Source organism: Emys orbicularis, chromosome 2, assembly GCF_028017835.1.
Source record: "Emys orbicularis isolate rEmyOrb1 chromosome 2, rEmyOrb1.hap1, whole genome shotgun sequence".
Lineage (NCBI taxonomy): Eukaryota > Metazoa > Chordata > Testudines > Emydidae > Emys > Emys orbicularis.
The window spans coordinates 91,783,013-91,799,164 of NC_088684.1; the positions used below are offsets into that span (position 1 = coordinate 91,783,013).

The 16,152-nt window shown below is 38.0% G+C and overlaps 1 protein-coding gene across 1 annotated transcript in view; it reads left to right on the top strand.

The window, feature by feature from the left end:
- Positions 1–8,325, top strand: part of IMPA2 (inositol monophosphatase 2) — a 31,711-nt gene extending 23,386 nt beyond the window's left edge. Inside the window, exons 5-8 of the mRNA XM_065399429.1 lie at positions 913–1,021; positions 4,032–4,140; positions 4,328–4,479; positions 7,764–8,325. Coding sequence (XP_065255501.1) covers positions 913–1,021; positions 4,032–4,140; positions 4,328–4,479; positions 7,764–7,879 — 486 coding nt within the window. The 3' untranslated portion in view covers positions 7,880–8,325. The remainder of the gene's footprint in view (positions 1–912; positions 1,022–4,031; positions 4,141–4,327; positions 4,480–7,763) is intronic.
- The last annotated feature ends 7,827 nt before the right edge of the window (positions 8,326–16,152 follow it).

A 16,152-nucleotide genomic window follows, 5' to 3' on the forward strand; every position in this document is an offset into this window, starting at 1 on the left:
GGGGGGGGGGGGGGCTGCGCGCTCCGGCGGATCAAAGCAAGTTCAATATAACGCGGTTTCACCTATAACGTGGTAAGATTTTTTGGCTCCCGAGGACAGCGTTATATCGGGGTAGAGGTGTACTTTGGGCCTGGATTATTAAGGCTCCAATTGTGAACCCCTTATTCCCATTTGTAAGCAGGTGCTCGCACAAATAGTTCAGTGTTGCCAATTCTCATAATTTTATCATGAGTCTCGTGATATTCGGTATTTTTCTTCAAGCCCCAGCTCCTGGAGTCAGGTGTTTCACGAGAATCTCAGTGTTCATTTAAAAGACCAGTTAGCTTCTAGCTTTCATGATTGCAGAGAAAAACTCAAAGATGACTTGAGTGCACCTCAAGGGCTCAAAAGATAGAAGGCAAGTGAAATGTATTATAACATGCAAACTATGTTTGTTTGTTTTTAAATTGCCTGATTTGTAAGCCAATCTCATGTGTTTTGGAGGCCTGAGTCATGAATTTGAGATGCTTGAGGTTGGCAATATTAATAGCCCCAGTGAAGTCAATGGGCCTATTCATGTGAGTGACTGCTCACTAATGGGAGTAAAGTATTCAGAATCTGGCCCTGGGGGATTTACATATTCTCAATAACTCCTTGAATTGAATTTCAGAGTAACTTTTTATATCATTCTAATAGTGTGCGTAAAAATGAGCTGTGAATAGATAGAATTAATATATCTCTCTCTAAACTGAATTTTATATGTTATGTATCTAAAACTTCAGTTTAACATTACAGTTATTTATTAGCAGCAGCATAATCTTTGGTTATATAGCTAATTAAAATAATTTTGATCTTTCTGCCATTAGTAGTTGTTTATACTTGTGATGAGTAATTTGAGTTGCATTCATTTCTTTCCTTTTCAAAATCTTAAAGCTTGAATTTGGTGTAATTTACCATTGCACTGAAGAACGATTATACACTGGTAGAAGAGGTCAAGGGGCATTTTGTAATGAAAAAAGGCTGCAGGTATCAAAAGAGACAGGTTGGTCTAGATTTTTGTTAGAACTCTAAAAGAAATATGTTGAATTTCAGAGTTGATGCTAATCCTAAATGGAAATTATTATCCTGATTTAAAGTATCTTTCCTGCATTATAACTGTGTCTTTCCTGGAAACATAAGGATGTTCCCAAATTTCTGTTTAAAATATACAGCTTTATGTGAATTAGTATTAAATGGTCCTAAAATATTTTGCAATTCCCACATGAATTGATCAGTATTGACCCAAAACCACTCCTTTAAGATCAAGAAATAGGATGAAATTCACCACTATACCATGCCTTCTGTACACTGGTGTAACTCCGGGATACAAAGTGCAGCTGGAATGGTGAATCAGGCCCACATTATTATGGCATCTGTCATTCACTTATTTTCAGATGACTTAATGGTGCCATATACTGCATCTTGTTTGTAAACACATATGCCAGTAGTAAATGGAATTAATGGATGCATACATTATACTACTTTAAAAACAACTTGCTGTGATGTGTGTGAGAGGTCTATTTAATCATACAGTTAGTTAGAACACTTAGTCCCTACTGTATTGGAATTTATTACTATAAACCTAATAAAGTGATTCTGCATTTGCCTAGTTATAATAGTTAAGTTCAATCAAATGCACATAACAACAAGAAGCTTTCTTTTAACAAATCCAATGCAGAAGATAAGGCAGCATAATTAGCAGACAGAAGCAAGCAGATGTTACAGAGCTGTATCTTTGTACCCCAGAAATGATAAAATTACAGTAGAAAAATGGTTTGGTGCAGACTGAAATCATAGTAAATTAAAGCAATTTAATGTACAGATTAGATATGGGTCCAGACCAACCCTGGATGACGAGAACTTCCCTGATAGTTGGAAAAATTTGGATCCAGATCCAGACTTTGTGGCTTGGACCAGTCTTTAGTGGGCCAGGTTTATTTATCTGGAGAAAGAGCATACAAATGGTACACTTCTCCCCCACAGGAGCAGCTGTGCCTGAGGGAGGACATTTACCCAGAATAGGTGTCCATGGTCCTACCCTAGCCACCCTTCCAAAGGTGTTCTGTCAGGGGAGGGAAGTTTTAAAATACAGCCCATGTTCCACAAGAATCCCCTTGGCAGAGTATGCCTGGGAGGCTTATGGAATCAGGGCATCTCCCAACTGCCCTACATCCTTCATAAACTGGCCCCATTCACTTTTATGTCTAAATGGTCCTGGGCCTTCAGCTGAGCAAGGGCTGTGGGAGACAGCACCACTTTGTCCCAATTCCCTGTGGACTTTCTGCTAATGTGGGAGTCCAGAACATAAGTGCAGGGTCAGATGCTTTATAATTTTTTCTCTTTTGAGATGTACTCATTTGTGTGGGGTATTTTGAACAGGGAAGATGGAGAATATTTTTATTGATTTTTATGGTGTTTAAATGTAGCCCATTTGCGGTTGTTCTTGTCTAATAAGGATTTTAACTTCAATAGAATGAATCACCTCTGGAGTACAAGATGTTTCTCCTCGTGCTGGCATCTGGAATTTGTGGCTTTTAGACTTATATGTTACCTCATGCTTTTGTTTCATGAAATGTATTTTGTATAGAAAATGTTGATGTACAATATAAAATTAGATTAATGCTAGATATGTTCAGCATTTAACAATTCAGAACTAAAGAAAATCACATTGTGGTGATGACAGAATTTTGCAAAGGTTATGTCACAGTAAGAAAACAGAGCTGTGGTCTGGGATATCCACCACGCACAGATTTAAATAATCGTAATGAAGGAACATCCCAAAGATATAAAATTCCCTTTGACAAACGTTGTCACAGTTTAAAGCCAGGCCTAGCCTTAAGTGTGTTGATACCATAGATGGCGTGAGGTTTTTTTTTTGGTCTCCACTCTGCCCCCTTCAGTAGTCAAAAATGTTGGTCCCTTGTCTCTTTTCCTCACACATTTACCCAGGTCACTGTCATCTCTCTTCTACCAACCCTCCCTGTTTCTCTTCCCCTCATCAGGGTGGAGAACTTGTCTTCTGGTCAGCTGTCTCCTGTAGTTTGAATTCCTGAAGCCACCTTGTGTCTTTTCACTAGATGGTCTCTTCCCTAAGTTCAATTCCTCCCTATGCCTTAAGCCCAAACCCTCCTTAAAGCGTTTCAGTCTTTAAATCCAATTCCTAAATTAGCATAACTTCGACTAAGTATTAGGAAGTGTTTGTTTATTCATCAGGAATCTAATACCCATTGAACTCTATGTGAATCTTTCCTTTGGCTTTAAGAGTCCTTGGCTTTGATTAGGCCCCTATACTGCTGTAAATCAGAAGTTACTGAATTGAACACAATACAAAAGGAAAAACTAATGCCGTAAAAATTAGTTCAGAATTAGACCTACTGACTTTTTTTATATAGAATAGCTGGTAAATATATTGATACTTGCACGTTTGTGACTTTTGTAGTCTTTCCAATGTCTAAACGTAAAAGGGGGTAGTTTTTGCAAGATAAATGGAGGTTTTGGTGGATGTTTTTAATTGATCTTTACTTATCATACACCTAGCTTTGTCTAATTAAAATGAATGGTATAATCCAAGAGATCGAAGTTCCCTGTTCAGGAAGCATTCTGCTTTAAAATACAATTCATTTACAGTGGAATGCATAGATCCTATGTCAATTATTTTTAGCTGACTGCTAAAAGTTTGTGAGGTCACCAAAGGCTGACTGGTCAATGAAGGAAAAATTCCAAGGGAACAAAGGAAACTCATAGAAACCAGTTTTGTTCTTATTCTTCCTTCCCTTCTTTTACCAAACAAGTATTTTTAGATAACCCAACTGTATGAGCAATTTAGTCTTGTTACAGTCATTTAGACAAAAGCAGTTTCTCATCCTGAGAAAGAATATGAAAAGAAGAACAATTTTTGTGTGCATGAGAAATGGTTTTGCTGTGAAAAGCCCCTTCATATTTAATGTGACGAAATTGCCAAGACCTACTTTGAAAGGTTGTTGAGTTAATAGAAACAATTGTCTACATTGCAGATAAGTCGAAGGCCTTGATCTTAACAGAAATTGGTCCAAAACGTGACCCTGAGACTTTGAAATTGTTCCTCGGTAACATGGAGAGCTTACTCAAAGCCCAAGTACATGGGTAAGGTTTTTAAGAAAACATTTTATTATGTTAAAAATCATCAACATTCTCAACTTTCTGAAATTCCAAGCAGAATGTTATTCTACTTAAATCAAATGTGATGCATATTGTACCCTGTTAATAAATACCTGGGTTGAAATAAAAGCAGTTTTCCCCCTTTCATTCTTTTATACCTCTCTGCTTCTAGGATCCGTGTAATCGGAAGTTCTACCTTGGCTCTGTGCCATCTAGCATCGGGTGCTGCAGATGCATATTACCAGTTTGGTTTACATTGCTGGGACTTGGCAGCAGCTACTGTCATTATTAGAGAGGCAGGTGGTATTGTGATAGATACTTCAGGTGAGTAAAGTATGTTGTTTTGGAGCAGGGACTGTGTCTTCATGTTTGGAAAGCACATAATAGGCACTACTACAATCTAAATAATTGTCACACTCAATTTTTTTCAATCACCTTTCATAGTCTCTGAGGGGTGAGGCAGATAAATGTTCAGATGTTTAGCTTTTCTAGTTTGGGCTGCATTCTTCTTTTTTACTTCCCTGTCTCTGTCTAATCTATCTGTGTACTTACACGGTCCTCATTGCAATACTATCTGAATATCTCCAAACTATTTTTAAAAGAAATAATTATAATCTTTCTCTTCCTTCCCCGCTGGTAGGAGAAAAGGCTTGATTTGTATATGGGTGAGAAGGGAAAGAGTTTTGTGTGTGTGTGTATGTCAGATGAAACTGAGGGAAAACTAAGATGAATAATTGGGTTTTGCATTTAGTTCTGAAAGTGGAGGATCAATACAGGCTGGGGCTGATAGGATGGGGCATGATTTTCTGGCCAGCTGGAGGTAGAGGGTGGTGGTTTTTTCCTACCAGTACTATAAGAGCTGCGAGGCCGAGGACCAACATAAAAACATGAGTGGATATTCTTGAAAGTGGGGGGTGTTATAAAGAAAACTAGTTCTACAGAGCAGTTCTGTCTTCCTACCAGCATCACCCAAGTCTTTCTGGGTTCAGTTTTTGCTATCTGATTTTCATCCAGAAGGTAATTTCAGTTAGGTATTCAGAATGCTGGTAGATAGTGCTCTTTATGCTTGGTGTAAAGGAACTGTGGAGTTGGGTGTTGCCTGCATTTCAGTCTGTGTTATCTTGCCAATGCTCCCAGTGTTTACTCATAGATGCTGAATAATATGGGAGAGGAACTGAGTTTGGGTTTACAGGTGAGGGATTAGGAGGTAGAGGAACAGTTACCCATAGTGATCCTCTGGCTTTGTTCTGAGAGGAGGGATCTAAGCCAATTCAAAGCGTTTCTGTTCATTCCTTCAGCTCTTAGAGGCAAGACAGGTGTATTTATCAGTATCAAATGTCTCAGACAAGTCCAGTAGAATGGGTATGGACCGGAGAAGGTAATCCACCAGAGCAACAAATGCTGTCTCAGTATTATACTCCCTGCCCTCACGCCACACTTAGAGGGATCCATGATTCTGACAGATAACAAGTGGCGTTGGAGATGCCTTTTTGCCAGCTCTCTCTTAGTCTGCTTGGAAAAGGAAGCTTAGATGCTGAGCAGTAGCTTCCAAGTTCTCTGGAATTGCGGGATAGTTTTTAAATTCTGGTTGGACTATTGTATGTTTGGGAGTGGATGGCAGAGTCCCTTCAAAAGGAGATGTTAACAGCCTGTTGCCAGGATTCCTTCCTGGTGGTCTCTTTTCTTTACCAGCCAGGAATGGCAGGGGAGTCATGGGGGGGAGGGGGACGGCCCTGATTGTGGTTGTGTCAGTCTACTATAATTACTACTGGCGTGAATAGGCAGAATTCTTGGGAAGAGGACTCTGTTTCTAGTCCTGATCTTAGCTTCTTGTTCTTGATGGCCTCTGAGGGTATTCTGCTCAACTGTGATGTAATTCCCGTGCGGGGGGAGGGGCTGTGTTCTGGGATTGGGTGGAGACATATGCGTATATGTAGGGATTTACAATCTAGAAAAATTCTGCAAGGTGTGACTTTGCTATCTCTGTGGTAGTGGAGAGCAGAGGTAAACTCTGCCTCCCTTAAAGAAGGATGGGTTTACAGAAATACTTTGCTCCTTAGTCTCCCTGTATTTTCTGCCACCAACAATCAAGTTTTCTTCCTTCCTGCATTTTCTGCCATAGGTTTGCTGAGAACCTTGGCAATCTATGTGGGCAGTGGGATGAGAGAGGGCCTTTTGGTGCTAGAGTGTCTCTAACAGTAATCCGTGTGTGATTGTAGTGCCTCGCTGATTCTTCTATCCCTTTGCCTCTTGGCTGCATAGTGTTCTACGAGTAAATTTTGAGTTTGGCTCAGACCAAGGTTATTTTGGGGTGGACCATGGTGGTGCTTCTACTTGCTTTGCACTGGGAGAGCTTTAAATTCCCCTGCTGCTGTTACAATTACAGCACCTGGTAAGCAATAGGGTGAGATAAGCTGTCTGATCCAAAGGCACTAGCAATGCAACTTCAATAAGTCAGTCATTAGAGAGACATTCTAATAGAAATGCAGCTAACAAACTCTTGTTTCCTATATCAGGATATTGCTTCCATGGACATTTTAAACCCCCCTTCCGTCCCCCCCGATGGAAGTAGTCCTCAGATGGTTCTTCCCATTCCCTGTTGTCCTTTCCAGGAGTACAGTTTTCCCACAATTTTGAGTGACTTTTATTTAACGTTGTCCCTAGGTGGCTATTTATGGGCTGCTTTTATAGCCGCAATCTTTGTATTCTTTTCTCTTTCCCTCACACCCCCATACAGTTCCTTTGCTTATAGTGATAATCCAGTGAAACATCTCAGGTCTGGCCCACTCTGCCCTAGGCTCTGACTGGCTAATTTCATCGCAATTTTGCATTTCCAGTCTAGGGCTTTCCCGGGTCAGAGATGCTGAGGATGAATGTCTGTGTCTTTGAGTAAGCCCTTTAAAGTGTTACATTTGAAGTATACAGCTGGGCCCAGCAGAGATTACTGGATATGCTGAGACTCCTAAACAGATTTCAGCAAAGATGAAGGCTTCTTGGGAAGAAAGGGCTGTCAGGGAGACACAAGAGTGCTCATCTGAATATTTATATTTGTACAGCACCTTGAAGATGTAAAGACCCAAAATGTTAAGGATTATTATTTTATTAATTTCTAGAGCATACATCCCCCAAGTAGAGTGCTCTTTAGTAGTCAAGCCCAGTGGTGATCAAAGTGTGCATGACTGTGGAAAGACTTGATGTGTTAAAGAACAGTTGCCAGTTGTAGGGTATGTTTAACCCTGAAAACGGGTTATGCTGGTTCCTATTTTATTCCTTACTACCCCTAGTTTTGCAAACAAAACATCTGGTGTTTTGTTTAAGAGAGTAAAATGGAATATGTTGTGTTTGTTTTTGTGTACTGAACAAATAAAAACATTCATTGCTTTTGCTGTGTACTTTGGTGTTTGATAAGTCTATGGTTTCTAGAACACTTTGCTTTGCAAGACATCTCTGAATTTGAATGCCTCAACAAGGTATTTCCCCCTCTAAATGTGGCTGTGACGTTGTTTCAGTATTTTTGAATCTCTCTATCTACAACAAGGGTATAATATAATATGCCATACATCACTTCTGTATCTAAACATGGTTCTTCTTTATCCTCTTGTTCTTAGGGGGACCTCTAGATCTCATGTCATGCCGAGTGATTGCTGCCGGCACTAAAGAGATGGCCATGTTCTTAGCTCAGGAAATACAAACTATTCACTACAGACGGGATGATGAGAACTGAGTGACATTAAATACATTTACAAGTAACATGGAGTTTGTCCTTCTAAGCTACTTAACTTCTTCCAAGATGGGTGTCTTAGAGGGTACATGATTTTAACAACATGCTTTCTGTGCAGGTCTTCTGTGTCAAATGTTTTAAAAATTTTATTACAATGTGGCTTCCCAACATTGTGGGGTGGGGGAAGGGAGATTTTTAAAACCTCTAAGATTTGTGGCTTCTTTTTAATATACATCTATTTCAGCAGTACCTTTTTTATATGATCACCTGTAGCGCTTGTTGCCAGATTCAAAGTTTCACATCTGTTCAGGCTGAAACTGAGTCTTTTGTAACATATGCAACTAAAAAGAAAACTTTATTTTTACAAAACACAGATCTCAGGTAAATGAGCTTTAGGAATGTAGTAGATGATAAGTAGTTAAAATGTGTGCCTACCGTACCCATATTCAACAGTACTTGAGAATGCAATAAAAAGTGTTATTACTCCATTTCTCTTTTCTAACTATATCATGGCCATATATATGTATATTTTGGATGTTTACGGTGATTTACAAAGTGTACAGAAGAAGGTGATTTTAGGTATTTGTTTCAAGGAAGTGTATATATTACCTTTATGAATGCAGTGGGAGTTACCTATATGGTTAATAACAGAGCTGCTAAAAAAATGGAAAATATTTCATGATTTTTTTTTTTTTTCAAATTGTCCAACCAACTCTAGCTTATAGAGAACGTTAACCAATTGGGGCCAAATCTTACAGTCCTTATTGAACCCTTGCTGAGAGCTCAAACCTGCAAACATTTACTACCATGGAGTAGCTGTGACTAGTGGGCAGAGTGCTTACTACCATGAGTACTGATGTCTGTGGGGACTATTTACAATGGTAAATACTATACATGGTAGTTAGTTCTGGAAAATAGGGTCCTATGTCAAGGAACTATTGACTTCAGTGGAAGTTTTGCCCAAGAAGAAACTGCAGGATTTGGTCTTTAGGGGTAAATTGTAAAAATGGGCACCTTAGTTGTGCTTGCAAAAGGATAATTGTAAACATAAAGTATTCATTTGCACGTACAATTGTAGTCACCTTCAGAATATATGGAAACCCTGTAAATTAAATGACTAAATCTAAAAACACAAAAATTCTGTGCAACTCTAGTTTTGTGTTTGGCACTTTTTTTAAAATCAAGTTGATACTTTCTGGGGTTTTTTTTAAAGAAATCATATCATCTGACACTACTGAACTTCTTAAATGTTAGTGTCCAGAAAAGAATCTGATTTTAAACATGGGGATTTACCTCTAGTTTTTCTATTGATGTTGAGAATTCAAATCTACAATTATTTTTTAATAATACAAAGAAACAAAAAGGCCCCCAAAATACATATAGGTCTAAATTTTCAAAATCAGTTCCTAAATTGCACGTGCAGACTATGTAAATGTGCATGTAAACTGCAATGAGAAACTGGAAATTGAGTATACAGTTATCCATTTTGCATGCACAACTAAAGAACACATTGTTAAAAATATTAGCCGTTGTACATGCCTTTTAATTTTCTTCTGTGAAAAATGTTTTTCATTACGAGTATAACTCGTATACTGTATTTTTTAAAATGAGAAATGCAAAATGCTGGCTGTGGAGAGAATGGCTAAAATATAGGGCCCTGATTTAGCAAAGCATTTAAGCACATGCTTAAGTCTCATTGGCCCTGATTCTCCTCTCCATCAAAGCACACCTCAGACGCAGAGGACAATGACAGATGCAGGAAGCCGGCTGTAATTCCCCGATCTCTGGCCACTTAGCCAGGGCAGAAGACAGAGTAGGCCCCCTGCTGCTCTAGCTTCTGCCACTGATTGATGTAAGTTCTGTAAATGGATCTTACACCTGCAGAGAATCAGGTGTAGTGGAGTTCAGCTCCACCATTCCCCCTCTCAGTCCACCAGCCTATCCCTTCTTTTCCTTATGCCAGAGAGAGAGCTGGTTTAGGAGGTGTCTATACCACCTCTACCAGCTTTACATCAGTAGAGATTCCTTGTACGCAGGAAGACTCTCTGGCTGGTTTAAATTCACTCTGCACCACTTACATGGTGCACTTAATGGATGAAAGAATCCTGCCCACTGATTTTCATGGCATTTGAGCACACTTGAATGCTTTGCTGAATTGGGGCCTCAGTGAGGTGGGGAGGGGAATGTCCAGAAATCCAGTCTCGGATTCACCTGTTACTGTCATGGATAAAACATTATTTTTTAAAAATAAATAGAGGGCTTCTGAGAGTTGATGAGCACCTCAGACTCCTACTGATGTTAGTGGAGTTACAGCTGATCAGTAGCTTCAGAAGGCCCAGAGTTTGCAGTGCCATTGGCCACGGTGATTCCCACATTTTACTTAGAATTATTAATTAGCTGACAGTTCTTAGAGGTAAATCCTGTACTAGATTTTGACCTTCCCGTCCATCTTTCCTTGCTTACTAGCTAAAGCTCTCTTTTGTAGGCATATTCCTTACTGTAGACTTTCCATTCTAAGGTTTAAATCAGGGGTTCTCAAACTGGGGGGTGGGACCCCTCAGGGGGTTGCGAGGTTATTACATGGGGGGTCGAGAGCTGTGAGCCTCCACCCCAAACCCTGCTTTGCCTCCAGCATTTATAATGGTGTGAAATATATATAAAAGTGTTTTTAATTTATAAGGGGGGGTCGCACTCAGGGGCTTGCTATGTGAAAGGGGTCACCAGTGCAAAAGTTTGAGAACCACTGGTTTAAATTAATACTGTGTGTATAATATGGGAGCCAAATCTTTACATTTTTAATTAGGGTTCTTTTTTTCTTAAATAAAATAAGGTTGGTAACTACTCTTTAACCAGCAGTTATAAAATTAGTATTTTTAACACAGTAAGATGTGAAAGGCTACAATCCATTTCACATGCTTTGGGTTGTTTTTAAAACACGTTTCAGGCTTTAGATTATTTTGGAGGCCAGTTTCTGAAAGCAGAGGCAGTATTTAAATGTGAACAAAGATTATAAATTATAAATGTTGAGAACAAGTTTTTCCTATCCTGAATGTCATAACCTGTGCTGGCATTTTTTCCATGTTAGTATCCTAGTGAATGTTGGTGGAGATTGCAGAAGAGAGTAAGGAGAAGCCACGGGCATCTCTGATACACCAAAGGATACTTTTTGTGGCCTCATACTCTTGTGTCCCTAGTGTATTCAGGATGAAAAATAGTTTGTTTTACAAACACATAATTTAATCATCTTAATTACAGGACAGTACTTTGCAAATTTACTTTAAAATGTACTTTTAGGGGTTGAAGATGCTTGTTTCATTTCCACCAAGAAAATTATATAAATGTATTCAGCTTTTTTTTGAGTTGTCAGAATGTGGCAGCAATTGGATCTATGCAGGCAGATCCTGCACCTTTGCAGAGCCTTATTGAAATCATCAGTTTGCCTGCATGAACCAGGCCTAAGTGTTTTTCCAGCTGTTGAAAAATTTTTCAAAAATGTTTGTTTTGTGCTTGGATAACTCAAAAAAAAAAGTTTTAAATCTCTAGTCTTTATAGAATTTAATCTGAAATGGAAACTAGTGCCTTTGCTATATAGAAATAATTTGGTTTTGAAAAAAACAAAATTATGGGCATTTTAAAACAGTATATGGCATGTGCAGAGAACACTCAGTTCTATCTGTAGAAACATAAAGGAAGCTAGCACGTGTCAAATGTCTGCAATTATGAATATCTTAGACCATGCATGTGTAACTGGGTGACCAAAATGGGTGAAGATATCTGCAAGTGTGTACATGCTCTGAATAGATGGTATCTTTTATTCAAGAGACTGCTGCTCAGCATCCTATTCCTTGACTTTTCAGTCTGTCACCTGCACAATGGTTTAGAACATTTTAAATCTACTGTTTTGGTATAATAATCTGAAATAATAATGTAGAACTCCTGTATGAGTGCATTCTGGTATGAACAAACAAACTATGGGAATAACAGTAAACTGCAGATAAAGTAAAGTCTTCCATTACATGATCACACAGCATAGGGAAATGTGATATACTGTTCATCAAATACTAAGTAACATAGAAAGGAACTCCATCTTTGTCTATAACATGTAGCACATATAACAATAGCACTATGTATTTCTGTCATGTGGCATACTTCAGTGCATGCCCTAATGTACAGCTTTTACACATCCCTGGGTTTTGGTCTGTAACAAGTTACAAACACCACAGTTTGCATGCACCAGTAATGTCAAGACTCTAATACACTACACCCTATTGAATTGGTTACATATTTTAAATTGTCTATTGCCGTTGTTCTTATAAGGAGGTGGGGCAGAAAAGCAAATAAATGCTCAAGTTTTCAATAATATATCCCTTAAAATCATCCCATCCCAGTCCACTGCAGTCAAGAAATTGCACCTGTTTACAACAGAGCATTTAGCCCTAGAAATACTACCGAGGTAAAACATTCATGGTGCTACAAAGGGAGTGTCTCTTATTGCTCAACAATGACTTCAGATTTAGAGTGTGCAGTGCCCAGTTGACTGTCCACTTCTTAGGAGAGGCCACTGACAGTTGATAAGATCAAGATCATCATTAACAGAAACATATATCAGCAGCTGTTACAAAAATATTGTTCACTTATTTTCCTACACTCTGTCAGTGTTGTATATAACACTTAATGGGGTAATATAAACCCAGTTAGTAACTCTCTGTTTGAAATTATTTTTAAATGTTTTTGTAACAATCTATTTTTCAATGAGAAAAGGATTATAATCTGCATTAAACATATGGTAGACAGAAATTGAGAGACGGAGTCTGTATTTCTCTGCTTTATGAACTCCACCTGCAAAAACATGGAAATCTAGACATACACAAGGTTAAGTGCTTATGGGTTTGGTGTGGGTTGTTTGTTTGTGAATGGCTTTACTGGCAGCCAAATTCAAAGAAGGGGAGTAGTTATTGGAAAGAAGATAGCACACAGGCTAGGATAAAAATGTATAAGGGCTGTAGACAGATCCTCATGCTTCAAGGTACAAGATGATGACCATTCTGAATGCTAAAAAAGTCAGAATAAAAAAGTACATAGTATTGAACTGCACAGAGTGAATTTAGGGGGAAGAGTTTACACTTTCCTCCTCTAAAACCTCCTCCGTCATAGACCAAATATCACAGTATCTGGACCACTGGTGTGTTCTTATTTGAGTGAGGAAAACACTCAATTGTGTACCCCTCTCTGAGTAGCACTTGAGCCCTGGTGCTTCCAACAGTACAGACAAAAGCCATAACCATACCATTGTCTCTTCCAAATAATCAAAGGTGTTAATAAACCCCCAATCGCTGAGGGTAAAATTTTCAAAAGTGCCTTACTGACTCAGGAGTCTAGTCCCATTGACTTTCAATAGGACTTAGGCACCTAATTGACGTAGGCACTTTTGAACATTTTACCCTGAGTGTTTATCTATCTCTTGTTTGTTTAACACAAAAAAAGTGCATCAGAAAGTGAGCAAGGTTTGACAGAGAATAAAACAAAGCATAATTTCAAGGATCGATTCTGTAGCGAGCACTGACCCAAAGATCTAAAGAAATCTGTTTCACTCATACATCAACATCTTTTACTATTACAGAATTCAGAACACATCAGTTATCCTCTGATAGTAAAAAGGTGGGGTGGAGGTTGAAGTAATCAGTATTGTGTATTGGCCTCTAGCCCTCCATCTCTATAATTTCCAACAATGTGGTGGTATATTAGTTCTGTGCTTCTTAATCTTATGTGCTTTTAAAATAATATTAAAGATTTAAGATAAGTATATCCCTGTGTTCCCCATCATTTAACCATTGATAATGCTAATATATTCCTTACTGCCTGAAATACCGACACTGCTCTGGCATGTCAGAAATCCCATTTCTGGAACTCTGCATCTCCTTGAATTACTTCCTGAAGTCAGGACACTTTGAACAGTTTAAAATCATTTTTCAAAAAACTAAAATTCAATCAGAAGATCATGTGTCCCTTTTACTTTTAAGCAATGTAGTGAAGAGGTACCATCCATCTCTGTCAAATGTAACAAAATGGATCTTGGATATATCCCTTTCTTTTTTCCACATATTATATATATGCAGTTGTGTGTGTGTGTGTGTGTGTGTGTGTGTGTGTGTGTGTGTGTGTGTGTGTGTGTGTGTGTGTGTGAGAGAGAGAGAGAGGATGTGAAGTCTGTTGTTGCTACATGAAATGAGACAGTGGTCTTTCTAAGTACTATAGTATCAATGGTCACTTATAAATCATTAATTTGGAAGACATAATATGAACACTTACATGCTAATTTTTTAATTCAGGTATGATTTGAATGCTGTCAAGAACAAACTGGTGATAGAAATATCAAATTCAACCACTTTTGTTTGTCCACTGGAATAAGTAACACATTGTTCTCCTATAATACAGCTATTCTGTAGTGCCTAGTGTTGCTCATGTTACTTCCTTGTTAAGCAGTATCAACAGATTATGCAGGAGTGCCTCCGTTTAGAAACCATGGTCCAAACTCACCCCTGGTATAAGTGGACCCAACTCCACTGATGTCAATGGAGTTGAGCCCCCAGCAGTGAATTTAACCCTAACTCTCCAAAGCCATAAAAATAAGAAATAAGCTTAAAGGCTATTGATTTTTAGCTAGCAGACAGTATTGTACATAAATACTTACATTTCCTCTGTCCAGTACAAATAATGGGCAGGCTCTTGGGAGGTGCTGAGTGCTCCTAAATGCTTGTTTCAGGTGCTCAACACTTTTCAGGATCATTCCCAAAGCTTCAGACAGTTGATGTGTTAACAAGTTCCTTTGTTATGTGTTTAATAAATACAACAATGAAATTGTTTTCTAATATTTTTATGATAGTTTGGAAATGTAGGCCCAGATCTCCAAGGACATTTAATGGAAGCTAGAAGCTTAAATATCTTTGTGGATGTGAGCCCTATTGCCTGAGTCTCTCCTGCCTTGCAACTAGTGTAATCATGGACACTTGTGCAAAGTGGATGAAAAATGCTACTAGATTAGGCAGTATTTTGCACCCACTTTGCATGGACAGAATAATTACAAGAAGTGCAAATGCACTCTAATTACAAATATTTTGGAAATTACCACACTTTGCTGCAGATTATTTGAGCTGCACTGTATTCCTGTACTGCTTAATCTATTTATAAGCGTTTGGGGGGGGAGAATGATGAGTAAATCATGGAAGCCAACAAAAAAATTAATCATCATAAAAAGGCCGGATAACATATTCACCACTATAAACACATCCATATTTTAACATAATTTTAGCTGCTCTATTGTTACATTCTCACTACCAAAAAGATGTTTTATAGACTATAGCCATATATGGATTGCTCTTACTGTTCTTAGTTTTGACTGAAGACATGTCTTCATAAATATAACAGTGCTCATCTTTTCACTTTGTAGTTATGGCTATTTTTAAATCATAGGAAGAAATGGTTAGTGAATTAAAAACACAAGTAGGAACTGCAAATCAAGGGCCAAATTAATGCCTGATGTGAGCAGTGCACTTTCCATTGGTTTCATCGGGAGCTCCCCCTACTTATGCCAGGATTGAACTGGGGCCACTGTTTAAAATAGAAACATTGATTTCGCTTTGAAAATATGTTTATAAAAAATTCAGAAATGTCCACGTATTATTTTTTCTTTTCTAATGTCATGCTCTATATATCAGACGGTATCTTTTGTTTTGTACTATACCATATATAACTAATTTTTATTTTAAATGTTGTTTGTTTGTTTTTGTAATAAATGTTAAAAGCTAATGGTCACAAAACTTACTGAATTGACCAATGTGAATATTAGAACTACTCCAAGGAGTGGCGAAACTGTCTGATTTTTTGGGTTAAAATATATATATAAAAGCAAATTAAGTCTGTGTTGCATGTTCAGTTTGTAAATATATTTTTCTTTTGTACAAATTTCTTCTCTCACATTAGGAAATGTCCCAACTGCCAACATGAGGTGTTGCAATCAAATCATTGCTGTATTCAGTTTTGCATTTCATAGTAGGGTTGCCTATTGGCAAATCCTTTTAGGATAATAACTTAATATAGAGTAAAACTTTATATGTGAGAGAAATGATTAAATGAAGTACATCCTAATCATATGAGAGTCTAGATTCACTTTTATGAAAATATGGAAACTGCCTGTAAAGTGCATTTTTCCCTGAAAAGTGACTCTCTGAAAAATATTACGGCAAGGTTTCAATATTCATTGTGTCTCACTAATTTCT